At 36.4% G+C, this 13,455-nt stretch overlaps 2 protein-coding genes, 3 non-coding genes and 1 pseudogene across 5 annotated transcripts; 5 read left to right on the forward strand and 1 right to left on the reverse strand.

The window, feature by feature from the left end:
• Positions 1 to 575: 575 nt before the first annotated feature.
• LOC122309081 (60S ribosomal protein L17-2) lies at positions 576 to 3,104 on the forward strand. Its single transcript, XM_043122441.1, has 7 exons — positions 576 to 657; positions 748 to 784; positions 897 to 937; positions 2,119 to 2,349; positions 2,435 to 2,537; positions 2,660 to 2,727; positions 2,846 to 3,104. Exons 1-7 carry the CDS (start codon positions 655 to 657, stop codon positions 2,912 to 2,914), a joined length of 552 nt encoding a protein of 183 aa, XP_042978375.1. The 5' UTR covers positions 576 to 654; the 3' UTR covers positions 2,915 to 3,104.
• On the forward strand, positions 1,130 to 1,212 carry LOC122312139. Its single transcript, XR_006243050.1, has one exon. It is a non-coding gene; the product is annotated as a small nucleolar RNA snoR74 (small nucleolar RNA).
• On the forward strand, positions 1,728 to 1,856 carry LOC122312138. Its single transcript, XR_006243049.1, has one exon. It is a non-coding gene; the product is annotated as a small nucleolar RNA snoR74 (small nucleolar RNA).
• A 1,922-nt stretch (positions 3,105 to 5,026) lies between the features above and the next one.
• Positions 5,027 to 6,338, forward strand: LOC122310653 (annotated as a pseudogene).
• On the forward strand, positions 5,132 to 5,282 carry LOC122312260. The gene has a single exon (XR_006243159.1). It is a non-coding gene; the product is annotated as a U4 spliceosomal RNA (small nuclear RNA).
• A 1,357-nt stretch (positions 6,339 to 7,695) lies between the features above and the next one.
• On the reverse strand, positions 7,696 to 10,872 carry LOC122310652 (small ribosomal subunit biogenesis GTPase RsgA 1, mitochondrial). The gene is made up of 5 exons (XM_043124742.1): positions 10,006 to 10,872; positions 9,236 to 9,457; positions 8,931 to 9,125; positions 8,603 to 8,796; positions 7,696 to 8,084 (listed from the first exon to the last, which is right to left on the reverse strand). Exons 1-5 carry the CDS (start codon positions 10,651 to 10,653, stop codon positions 7,895 to 7,897), a joined length of 1,449 nt encoding a protein of 482 aa, XP_042980676.1. The 5' UTR covers positions 10,654 to 10,872; the 3' UTR covers positions 7,696 to 7,894.
• Between the last annotated feature and the right edge of the window lie 2,583 nt (positions 10,873 to 13,455).

Below are 13,455 nucleotides of genomic sequence, written 5' to 3' on the forward strand. Positions count from 1 at the left end.
CCTTAAAATAATAGGATGTGATCAAAGATAATTGTGTATTTAATGTCATGATTTTAAAATAATAATTTATATTATTTAAATAGAGATAATTATAAGAGAATGACAATGTCAGTCTTGGCTTAACAAAAGCTTAACTAAATAATTCAATTCAAAAGAAAAATGAATTTCGTATTAATGTGTAAAATCATTTTTGTAAGAATACTGTATTGATGAAGTAATTCTCTAAATATAAATAAGAATAATGCTAGTATATCTCCTCATTTTGACAGTTTATTTCTTTATTTTATATTTATTTTTGTTTACTGATTAAGAAAATGACTATTAGTATATTAATATTTTTTATGTTTTAAAAAATATTTGAAATTGAGGAAGTATAGTAGACCAGAAATAAGTGTGTGATGTGAATTAAACTTTATTTGCGCAAAATTAAGCACACAACAGTTAAGGCCCATTGATACGTTTCCCCATTTTTTCTATTCGCTCAAATTTACTTTCTAGTCACAAAAATATATGGGCCTCAGTCTTAAAGCCCAGCCCAAACCAAGCTCAACGACGATTAGGGTTTCATAGGTCTTCACCCACTCCATTTGCTAACATCATTGGTCCACTTCTTCGCCTCTCTGCTGCTCGTTGTCCTCGTCCTTAGCTGCCGCAATGGTACTCAACATATTCTATCTTTCTCAAATTCAAAGAAGTAATGTTCTTCCCCTGATAATCTAAAATATCTGATTCTGTTTGGTTTCTCAGGTAAAGTACTCTAGAGAGCCCGACAACCCCACCAAGTGTAAGTACCATTTTCATCTTTACGTTCGCATTTTCGGTTTCTTTTTTTTTTTCCTCTCAATGTTTATCATTTCCCTTCTGATACTTCCATTTTATGTTTGGATTTTCTCCAGCATGCAAGGCCAGGGGCTCTGATCTTCGGGTTCATTTTAAGGTACGTACTAAGATCCGACGCTGTCTTGTCGTTATATATTATATATACAGCTTATGTGTGTGTTTGTGTGTATATATTTGTAAGTTCAAGTCTGTAGTTCTGTTGTGTTTTTTAAATGTTGGAATTGCAATTTTCGTGTGAGATACTATTGTTCTTTTTCCTTTGCAGTTTCTTTGGTTGTAATACCCAATCAAAAAATGTCAGGGGCCCGTTATTATTGGGTGAACCTCTGTTAGTTGTTCGTCACTGAAGGTTCAGTAAATGATGGGATATTCACTATTCGGTCGTAGAAGCTTTGTACTTTTTTTAAAAAAACTTGAATACGAGTAGCCTCTTTTTTTTTTTTTTGTCGTAAAGATTGAATTGTAAGACATGATGGGACGAGCGAAGCTGAGGTATGTTTACTTTAGGATGGCTCTCCTCTAGACACCAAGTTAGCTGGATTCTAGGAAGCACCAATACTCCGGAACTACTTATTAATGTTTGAATTGTATCCCATATCAATACGGCTTGGATATTGCCTGACTAGTCTCTGATTTTGAGACAGGTTCGGCAATTCAGAAAATAGTTTTGAGGAAAAATCTTAGGGTTGTTGCCCTTTTTAAATTTGAAATTGTAGTTAGTGAACTATTCATCAGAGAGAAAACCCGGTTAACTGGTAAGATAATATAGCGTTCTCAGTTTGAACTTGAGCATTCTGTTTGGCACACTTTCTTTGCGAAAGATAAAGTTGGCGAGCTTTCACAGTTATTGGTCCAAATTTTCTCCACTTCATTTGCTGGAACCTGATTAAAAAGCAGTGCCCTTTTGCCTTTTGTGAAGAGGGCTCTCGTAAATTTCAGGGAAAGTACTTGCATTGTTTTTGGGTGAACCTAGGTAGTTGTTAGTGACTGAAGGTTCAGTAAATGATGCCACATCCGTTTTTCGGTCTCTCCATATGCCATTTTGCTCAATTAATTTTGTTGCTCTGTTTGTTCTGAATTTCTCTGTTAGCTAGTCCTTGTAATTATACATCTTTTGCAATTGAGGCCTGACTAGTGTTGAGCTTCAATGAAATTTATGTTTCAAACTGGTTATTGGTATTTTTAATATTTATAATGTATTTTCTCTGTTTCATCAATAAAAAAATGTATTTGCTTTGTGTTATGGTGTTAAACTGAATTTTGCATGTTTTTTTATAGAACACTCGGGAGACAGCACATGCCATCAGAAAGTTGCCATTGGGAAAGGCAAAGAGATATTTAGAGGATGTTCTGGTCCACAAACAGGCAATCCCCTTCCGACGTTTCTGTCGCGGTGTTGGAAGGACTGCTCAGGCAAAGAACAGGCATTCAAATGGACAAGGGCGCTGGCCTGTGAAGTCTGCCAAGTTCATCCTAGATTTGCTCAAGAATGCTGAGAGTAATGCTGAAGTATGTGACTTCTGCCTGTACCATATTTTCATTGTCGATTTCATCATTAATTTTTAACTAATAACTGTCACTTAAAATCTTCCAGGTTAAGGGTTTGGATGTCGATTCTCTATTCGTATCTCACATCCAGGTGAACCAAGCACAAAAGCAAAGGCGGCGTACCTACCGTGCTCATGGAAGAATTAATCGTATGTTCTGAGGACTTGTAATGCTATATTTGGTTTTTCTAGATTTGTTATGATTATTGACCGATCAAAAAAAAAAAGATTTGTTATGATTAATGGTTTTATATTTTATTATGCCTTGGCAGCCTATATGTCATCCCCCTGCCATATTGAGTTGATTTTGTCTGAGAAGGAGGAACCCGTGAAGAAAGAGGTAATTCATTGTTATTGCATTGAGTAAATTGTTGAAAAAGGAGGAATGTGCTGGAGGGAAATTGTGTCCTGTTTTTTGGTTATGGTTTGTTTCTTAATTACCATTGTTGATTTTGCAGCCAGAGACACAATTAGCAACTAGCAAATCAAAGAAAAGTCAAGCTCTGCGCAGTGGTGCTTCTTCTTGAATGGCAGTTTAGGACTAACAATTGAATGAGTGCCACAAATTTCATGCTGCTGCACTTTCGCCTTTTGATGAGAATTGTTTTTCGTTTTACTACTTTTTTTTTTCATATAGAATGAATTGGTGATTACGACGGACTTCGTCTTCAAATTATTTCTAGTTCAAACTTCATTGAAAGTGGGATTTTTTTCAGAGATTTGTGGTTGGAAAGCCTATGAATGCAATAGTTTTATAGGGCTTTTTTTTTTTTTTTTTTTTTTAAAAAGGGCAATAAAAGTCCAGTTTTACATATCTGACCTCAAGCCTGTCTACTGCCCGCCACCTCCCTTGCATGGCACTGGCCAATTCTGGCCGCCATGGTGGACGACCAGGCGAAGACGATGGGGCGTCTCCTGTCTTCCCTTGCCTCTATCCATGGCAAGAACACCCAACCAACGTCCTGCTTGTTAGGGGTGAAAGCAGGAAAATCAAACAACCAGTCTGAACCAGACTGATCGGTTCAGTTTTTAATCGGTCTGTTTTGAAACTGGTTTCTATATTTTAAAAATCGGTTTTAATTCTTAACTTTTTGAGAGACCGATTTATAAATTATATATTAATTAATTTTTAATATTATATAAAATATTATATATATAATCTTTTTTATATAATATATATTTATGTATGAAATAATTTTATATTATAATTTATAATATAAAATTTTAATCTTAAATATGAACATTTGTTTGATCATATATTATTAATATAAAATATATATTAATTACATTTTATGATTTGATAAATTCTCAAGGTATTCTTCTTAATAAATATATAATACATTAATAATACTAATATATATTAGTATATAAATTATATTTTGTTTTAATTAATTAGTATATATTAGAATATTATATTTTTTTATGATATTAGTACTTGATTAAAACTGAAAAATTAATCGAACCAAACCGCTTACACTTTACTGCCTGCTCATCTTAAACCAACAACAACGATGGAGACATCGGCAATTGCAGGGTCGTAGTGGGAGTTACTAGAGACTCACCAACGGTGAGCAACAACACATTGAAAGAGAGTTGGTGCACCACCAACCCCCTGTGTGTATGGTAGAACTGTAGGCACACCCCGACAGGAGACGAGCATATTAGAAGAGATCTCAAAAAACGGTGCGGAGAATAATAGCTCAAGAAGGATGGCGAGGAGGCGTTACACATTGCGGTCAGATTTTTTAAGAAAGCAAATAGGAGATGATATAAGATATCCGCACGAGCTGAAGAAATGAGAGTTCATTTTGTAAAATGGAGAAAGGAACTCATACCAAATGCCAACATAATAGTGTCACTTGGAAAACCGTCGAGACTTCCTACCGATTGTTGGTTTTTTTTTTTTTTTTTTTTTTTTTTTTTTTTTTTTTTTGGTTAAGGAAATATTTTTTAATGAGTTTGTGATTTTGATTTTTTTTTAATTTTAAAGATTTAAAAAAAATGTTTGAAAAAATCTTAAAAAAAAATTGCATGTTTGGTAGGAAGTTTCGATGACTTTCTTCTATAGGTGTAGCAGTGTTCTTAAAAATGATATGTCTTACTCAAATCTAAAGAACTATTTTTTGTAATTATTTCTATACACCAAGTATTTTCCCCACTAAAAATGATCTCCTTGTACAGAGGTTTATCGATTGGAAGATCTCATTTATTTCTGGGGTGACAGGTATGAATGATTTGAAGTTGATTTCGGATCTATGACGCACAACTTCCCTCTAAATTGGTTTGGCTGTGTTGTTGTCTATGTGATGTTCTTTTTTTAGCCCAAGAAGACGAAGAAATATCTGTGTAGATCATCCCTCTTAAATCAAGTGCTAGCCAATTCCCTTCCTATAAAATAAAATATTGTTCTGATCTCTTTATTTTTTTGTAAAAATATATATATATATATATATTATTGTCAAAAGCAAACATGATTTTTTATCAATTTTTTAAAATTATAATCATATCATCATTTGGACTTAACAATTAACGGATAATTTCGATGAACACTTGAGCCAAAAACAGGAAGGGATTTTGATTTTCAAAGATAATTGGGCTGAGAAAATCTATGTTTGAATAAACATAATACAAATATGTTGTGGTTGTGGTCGGATGCCTTCCTGGTTAGTCCCACATTGGGTGCAGAGGAAAAGTGGAGAGTGCTACTTCCAAATAAGAAGGGGAAGCAGGGCCACTTCTTCTTCATCTTTGCGCTTGGGGCAATGACGCAGCTAGTGAGGTTCTAACCGAGGCGCGTCTATTGCTGGTTGAAAACTATTTCCAAACCCCCTCTTCGGCCTGGGTTCAGCCCAGGCCGTCGAGAATTTCTGGAAGGGTTCCCTTCGGGGTAAAACCCTACAATTCTTTAGTCAAAACTTTAATTGCTTGTTGCTCGATTGGTGTCTCTAGCTCTGACAACTCGTCGCATGTTTTGTCATTTCTACTCTTCGAATTGACAATTGTACTCATAGCATTTTCGGCTAAGGTACTATCTCTTCCCGACTTAACTAGGGAGAGTTATTATCTTGGTTCTTGTTCCTAATTCCAGGGTCCCGAATTCCATACTCGACCGAGTCATCTTGTATTGGAGTGATCTGAGGTTCTGAATTTATAATGGATTCCTAGGGTTTACTTATATTTCGTAACTCTCCGTCCTTAAATTTTCATTCTTTTATCAATTAGGTTTATCAGATTCTAGGGTTCATATTTATACCAAGTGATCCCCCCCCCCGTTTAATGATTTTTAGATGATTTGGCAAGGATAGAAATTGGCGGAGGAGCTGATGCAGATAATGCTGTTGGGATTCGCTTTGATAGCGTTCGCTATGGGCTATATATCTGGATCATTTCAGACGATGGTTCTAATATATGCTGGCGGTGTGGTTCTGACCACATTGTTGACGGTCCCCAATTGGCCCCTCTTCAATCGTCACCCGCTCAAGTGGTTGGAATCAGGCGAGTCCGAGAAGCATCCGAAGCCGCAGCAGGCCGTTAGTTCCAAGAAGAAACCCGCCAAGTAGTAGGTTGTTTATGTTGATCTTAGTATAGGCATTTCTTTGGATTGAAACAATGCCTTCTGAAAAAATAAAATCTTTTCCGAAGCAGACAATTCAGTGCACTTGATTGCCCTAAAATTTGAACCTCTAGACTATGGTTAGACAAAAAAAAAAAAAAATCCTTCTTAATTTTCTGTGTGAAAGAGAATGTGCATGTGGCTTTGCCTTACTCTTAAGCACATCGGGAGATTTTTAAATTTGCTTAATGCAATATATTTCGGCAAATAGTCAAGCTATGATTCCGTCATGGTGGTTGAATATGATTAGGGGTTTAGGGTATTGAATGGGATTCTGTTGGTTTTATTTATGTTCATAGGGTTTATGTTAATCTACCTAATTTTCAGTTTGGATGTCATTGAGATTGCTGTTGACATAGAGGCTAGATTGCGTGCGTATGCGTACCAATCGCGAAAAAATTGGTACGTGTAGATTTATGAAATTGACAATTATGGTGGTAAATAATGGCTTCCCGGATTCCATCATGAAATATGTTTCGTAGTTTTTGTCCCCAAAACTACTTGTGTCACATGTCCAATATTTTAGAGATATTATGCTCCTGGACTGATATGTAGCCATCAGTTTTGGGTGCTCTTCTAGCCATTTTGTTGACAATTGAGTTAGATAGCTTTGCTTTGATCTCTTTTCTTGCAGCTGGGTTTTTGTTTTCTGCCCGTTAGTTACAGATGTTTAATGTGTGTCGTAAGTTTATATGTCGAAAGCATGAGATGGGCCATCGCCCTTTCAGTTCGGATGCCATATGGCAACCCAAGGAAATGTGCTTGAGAAGCATGATGGTTTGTCTGTTTATTCATGACGCTGGTTATAGGCGTGTGATTACCTAGCTTTTGAGACGCTGGCCCCTTTGTGGCTCTCGCCGGTGGGGTTATCATTTACTCCTTTAGAGACTCAATTTTCTTGTACTCAGGGAGTCGCGACTTCAAGCAATGGGATGTGTATTTTCATGTGGACGATTAAGATTGCATAACGTTTTCTGTTTTCTATTCCATCTGGGGGAAACAGTTGCATTTGGTTCTAACGTGTTCACGATTAGGAGAATGCTAAATTTAAGGGATTTAATTAGGTCCCAGTGAATTACGAAATGTATTCACATCTAATACTTTTCTGAAGTAAAATTGGTTGTGTAGTCTACATTCGATCTTGTTGGTTTATTCCTGCTTCATAGATTTTGCCTAACATAAGGCATGACCATGATGATGCTGACTGAGAAATCCAAAATGTTTACAGGGTATGTCCATAGAGCACAACTGAACCTTGTAAAGTGGCTAGGTGAGGGCTGACGAAGTTCCAAGATTTAGTAAAATGGCTCTATGGACCTATGGTGCGCTAATGCATTAAAAACCATTATTTTTTGGGTAAGATACAGAAGTTAATAAAAAATCATAAGAGTAGTTTACAATGGAGTGAACCAAACAATCCTATCAAAATAGGATACATCAGATTTGCAAAAGCCTAAACCAGAGAGACAAAACCTCACAGGGTTACAACTACTAATGGCACTATGGTGACAACATACTCCCTCCACGGTACCTCGGTCAGACCGCAACATGTTGACTTATCGGCTAGCGTCATTTGCCTTTGCGTAAAGCCCAACTGATATATAGTAAACGGCTTTGAAGGTTGTACATACAAAACAGCAATACGGATACGACCTCTGAATTTGAGCCCAATCATGCTAAAGGTGAACATTGGCATTAGCGGATCAGTTCTCTATAGTCAAATCTGATTATCAATTTATCACCCATCAAACGAGTATTTTGACTCCGGAAAAACAGAAAGAGAAATCTATTTACCCTCACTGTAATCTTTACTGGTGACTGGAATTTAACCTCTCAAACAAGAAGGGTTAGGAAACTTATTATTTACATTTCAAGGTAGGAGGTAAGCAACTTTCTACTGGTTTTCGTTTCTCATTGCCCTTAAGATAGGATCATTTTCTAATTCTAAGTCGTCCTGGTCGTCATCCAGCTCATCCAACTCATCTAGTATTGATTGGTTGATGCTCTTCCGAGATTTTCTCCTATGCTTCTTAGGCTCCAACCGCGGTTCTGCTTGCTGAACACCCATATCTCCCACCTTGTACCTGCAAAGAATTGACTCATCTGGAATCACTGATGAGACTATAAAATTCTTGATTGGAAGTATGGAAAGCATGCTAACAAAATGGAAATAAGAGTCAAAAGAGTTATTATAAGGAAGTTACATGAGAGAACGCATATAAGTTACATGACCCAGACCCTAGGGTTGAGACTTTATAGTTTTTTTTTTTTTTTTGATAAGTAAAAGGAAATATATTAGAACAACAAAAGGGCAAGGCCCGAGTACACAGGGGGTATACAAAGAGCCTTGCTACAGGCTAAGGAGACTTTATAGTTCATACCACATAGATAGATATTCTAATTTAACTACTTGAGTACATAAAAAAATTACAAAAATTTTATGGTCAAATAAAATTCCCACAATCACGATAAAAACTTGTTTTTGTCACAATGACCACTAAAAAATGCTCCAGAAGCGAATTGTGCACCACAAATAGTTAAACAAGCTCTATGATATGATGAATGCTTGACTAAACACATTCCATGCATAACTTTAACATACCTCACATCGCCTTCTCTTTTGGTTCCAAACGTCCTGAGCTGAAACTCCTCCCTGATTCTGATTTCATCAAGAAGTTGAAAATAGTACGAGTATCTTTCCCAATCCCCTTTCACAATGCACCCTGGTTCCCCTAGATGCAAGCAATCATTGAATGAACATTTTGCAGGCTCATTATCACTAAGCATTTTCCGGATCTGAAGAGAGAAGTTAAAGAGAAGCCATTGTCTCAAACAGAAATTTCAGATAAGGTTCGGCATTTGATTAAGAAGATTTGAAGACGTGTCAATAAATCAAACTACGGACATAGTGACAAGTACACAGCACAAACCTCAGGGAACGCTTGTGCAAGAGACTGTTTTGTTACTTTCATCAAACTAGGCTGGTTAAACCCAGGAGTATCAGCAAGATAACCCCCTCCTGATAATGGAAGCAGAGAAACATGGCGAGTGGTATGCTTCCCTCTGCCGCTTCTTGTTGAAACTTCCCCAACACGCTGTTCCTCAAACCATTTGCTGCCGAGAATCTGAAAGAAGTGCATGAACTTATGGGGGAACATGTACCATGCTTATGTGCAAACACAAGCAAAAGATGTTTAGAAAATCAAGACGTGAAGCAGAGAGACATCAAACTTACGGGATCAAACCAATTATCCTCTCCTGCAGCATCAGAAGCATGATAGTTGCTTCTCAGTGCATTAATCAGGCTCGACTTCCCTACTCCACTTGGGCCCACAATTACAGTTGTTTGATCTTGCAGAAAAGATGCAAGAGTATCCAATCCACATGTAGACTCAACACTGCAAAATACTGGTTCATAGCCCCAACTTCGTAGCCTGTTCCTCCATCCAACCAGTATCTGCATATGCCATCAAAAGCTAACAAACTTCAGAGGGAATAGCAGGGAAAGAAAAGCTAACAGCTGTTTGGATATAGATAGGTTGTCTTTGATCCGCAATATAACAGTTTTTTTATTATATATCTTTTAGAGATCTATATGTTGGAAATTTCATCGCCCTAACAACCGGGGTTTATACTGATTATCAATGGCTTTGTCACTTTGAAAACAAGACTAAGGCGAGCAAAACTATTGTCATGGCAGTAAAAACTAATAGCATCAGCCACAGCGAATCATCGAAAACGGATTATGTAGAGTAATTCTTCGTCTGAGTTTGAGATTCGAGGTTAGTATACCCTAATTCGTGTCAATGACAATCTTGTTCCCGTTATGCATATTCCCGATGAGCAAGTATCTAATGCCTCAGTTCCATTCATAACCAATACAAAAGAGCAAAATTCAACGGTCATTTTTATTGACTAAAAGAATCGAAGGAAGCTTCGGCATCTAAAATCTGCTCCGAATAACAACATTTCACATCCAAACAAACACATTTAAAACAACCAAACCTCTTCATCCACAAGCTCGGATTTATTCAGTGCAAGAGTGAGCGGAATCCCGGTCGACTCGGCCTCCACCAGGAACCTCGTGAGCGTGAAGGCCTCGGGCCTCGGCTGTTCCAACGAGAAGAGCACCAGTAAATGGTCCACATTCGCCACCGGGGGGTCCAGAATCTCGGAACTCCGCTGGAAGACGTTCTCGATCATGCCCCGCCGGTCCACCCAATCGATGGACCCCACCAACACTTTGTCTCCAACTAACACCCTCCTTTTTATCTTCTTCAACACCGCCCTCACCACACACAGCAGCTCAACTCCGATTCCAGAAGATTCTGAACCCTCGATAACGCTTCTAGAAGGCTCAGAGGATGGGAGCGATTGGACGATGACGCGCATGAAGTTGGCCTGGGCGGCGGCGACGGTGCCGATGGCTTGGGATTCGGAGAGAGGAGGCGGGTCTCGTGGGGAGAGGACTGGGGCCAGAGATGAGGAGTAGCCTCTGAAGTTCTGCTTGGCTCTGAGCAGGTTCTTGTCCGGCTGGGGTCTCTTGGAGACATTGCTAGGGTTTTGTTGTTTGGCGGAGACCGAGAGGCATCGGACTGTTGAGAAGCGCCGGAGGAGGAGGTTGTTGAAGGTAGGGAAGGAGGCGATCGGCATGAGTTTTTAAATTGTTTGGTTGCAGACTTGATTGAATTCGTCCAGAGAAAAAGGGAATGGAAGAGCCGGTGAAGATTCAAGAGTTGAGCATTTTATCCATTGCTGCTGGCTGCCACCACCAGTGTAGGCTGAATTGCAGTGTCCAGCAGTTTCCTCGTGTTATGCAGGCGTGCAGCTGGGCCGTAATCGAGCAGAGCCGTGTTTGGATTACCGAGCTCAAATTTACTCCGATATTTTTATCGCATATTTATTCGGGCCGGGTAGAGACAGGGTTACACCCATCTATTACCCAAATTCATTTCCAAGTTTTTTAATTTTTTAATTATTTTTTTTAAGTATTTTTTTAACATTATTAAGAAAAAATTAAAAATATATATAATTTTACAAATACTTACTTCCTTAATCATTAAATAAAATAAAAAATTAAGAAAAAATCAAATACAAAAAAAGTAGTAGATGATAATAATAGGGTAATAACATTATCATTATTCATCCGGCCAAGAGCATTTTCAATATTTGTTAGTAATATCCTATCAAATATTTCACTAAAATCTAATTTTTTATATTTTAGATACGATTTTCATAATATATTATACATCAATAGATTTATTTATTTTTATATTATTTAAATATAATATTTTTAATACATTTTATTTATTTTAAATAAAAAAAGTATAAAGTAGAGAGAAATATGAATAAAGAATACTTCCTACAATGAAGAAAAAAAATAAAAAGTAGATAGAGAAATAAATTAAATATTTATATAAGTGTGTACATAATAGGGGTGGGTAGTGAGGGCATATTACCCCGTCCGGCAACACGGAGGCTGGGTTTCCCCCGCCCAAATATGGGGTCGTGGGCGGGGGTGGGGGCGGTATGGGGTGGTCCCCCACCCCAAAAATACCCCACCCTGCCCCGTATATATATATATATATATAATTATAATTATATAATATATATTAAAAAAAACCCTCATGTGATCAAAATGGCGTCGTTTTGGCACCTGAGTTATTTATTATTTATTTAAGAAAGTAAACCCAAAACGGCACTGTTTTAGGTTTACTTTTAACCTAAAACTAAACCCCCCCTGAATCAGATCTAGACAGCACAGAACCCCCCCTCCCCCGATCAGATCCAGACAGCACAGACCCCCTCAGTCGAACAGATTTGGCCGGCCACCCAGTGCGCCATTGCGTCACTATTCCCCCCGTCGCCACCACAGCTACCTCCTCGAGTCTTGTCGACCGGTAAGTCTGTCTCTCTCTTCTTCTTCTTTTTTTTTTTAAAAAAAAAAATTAAATTTTTATGGAATTAAGTGGAGGATGAGATTAATGGAGATGGAGGATGAGAATGTGCTGTGAAGGATTGAATGCGCATGTGTGTGATCAGTGATCAGTGATCAGATTGAATGTGTGAATTGGATCCGATTGAATGTATTTTGATTTTGTGTAAATTTATTTTTATAAAATCCTTTTGGTTTGATTTTTATGGTTGGATTTTACTATAAATTTAATTTAATTATTGAGTTCATTTTGTTATTTGAGGGTTGTCTAATTTTTTTTGCCCTATTAATTGCATTTTTAAGGTAAAAATTATTGTAAATTTTAATTATTTGTGTCTTCGTGTATGAAGTTGCGAAAGTTATTTTACAAACTTCAAACACAAGTGATTATGAATTTATATATATATATATATATATAATTATTTATATATATTCCTCATGCCGGTTGTTTGTATATTTAAATTAATTAATTCTTGATATTATTTGTTTATTACATATAAAAATTAGTGGAGAGGTGGGAGTGAGGAAGAGATATATACATGTATGTATATATACTTTAATTTTTCCAGCTAGTATCGCACAAAAAGATTTGGAAGACAACAAAGAAGGACTTGGAAAGTGAAAGCAACCTACTCCAACTACAATTCTTTTATTAAGTAATTTGGATTTCTTTGCTTGTTCTTCTTTTTGTAGATTTGATTCCACAACCTGTTCCGAATTTATTCAACAAAATCCAAATTCAATACGTTTATTAAATTACTGTTCTTCATTACAAAATAAGGTCAGTTATTTAATGTGTCTATCTTTAGGCCCAAGAGTTATTGTCTGAATTGTAAGAAATGTAAATCCTCATATTTACATATATTTTATAGTAGTACTCGCACTTTCATATATAATATTTCCATTTAAGACTTAACATAAGTGTTGACATGCCTATCTCATATAATTTTTCAGTTTCTTCTGTGTTATTAAATTTTTTTTATTATTCATTTTGTTTCTTTACTTGTTAAATTTATAGATGTTTTTTCGTTTTGAAGTCTTATTTTTTTTTATGTTTTTTATATTTTTTTATGTTTATTTACAGCTTTTTCTTTTACTTTTTTTTTTATAATATTTTTACTATTTAGTTTAGTTTTATGATTTTTATAATATAAAGATTTTAAAGCTTATTGCATTTATTCAATCATTTATATTTTATTTCTATTTTTCTATTAGAATATTCCCATCTGAGCTGAGAATATGAGTTCTTGGACTAAAATTAAAAATTTTACTTTTGACGAAAGGGCTCTACTTTTTTCTGGCTATTATGGGGGAAAATTTTAAACATTTGAACAATATATCAAATAATATTAGTTCTTTGGTTGGATGTTAATACTTTTCATGTTTGTTATAATTTCAGATTTATTGTTTACTTGAGTTAATGGAAATGCTGACAGATTCTAGTGCGAGCTCCCCTATTGGTGGTACCCCTGTCTCTACCCCTAGCCCAATTGAGGGTACCCCTACCCCTACCTCTATCC

The sequence above is a fragment of the Carya illinoinensis genome, chromosome 5, assembly GCF_018687715.1.
Source record: "Carya illinoinensis cultivar Pawnee chromosome 5, C.illinoinensisPawnee_v1, whole genome shotgun sequence".
Classification (NCBI taxonomy): Eukaryota; Viridiplantae; Streptophyta; class Magnoliopsida; order Fagales; family Juglandaceae; genus Carya; species Carya illinoinensis.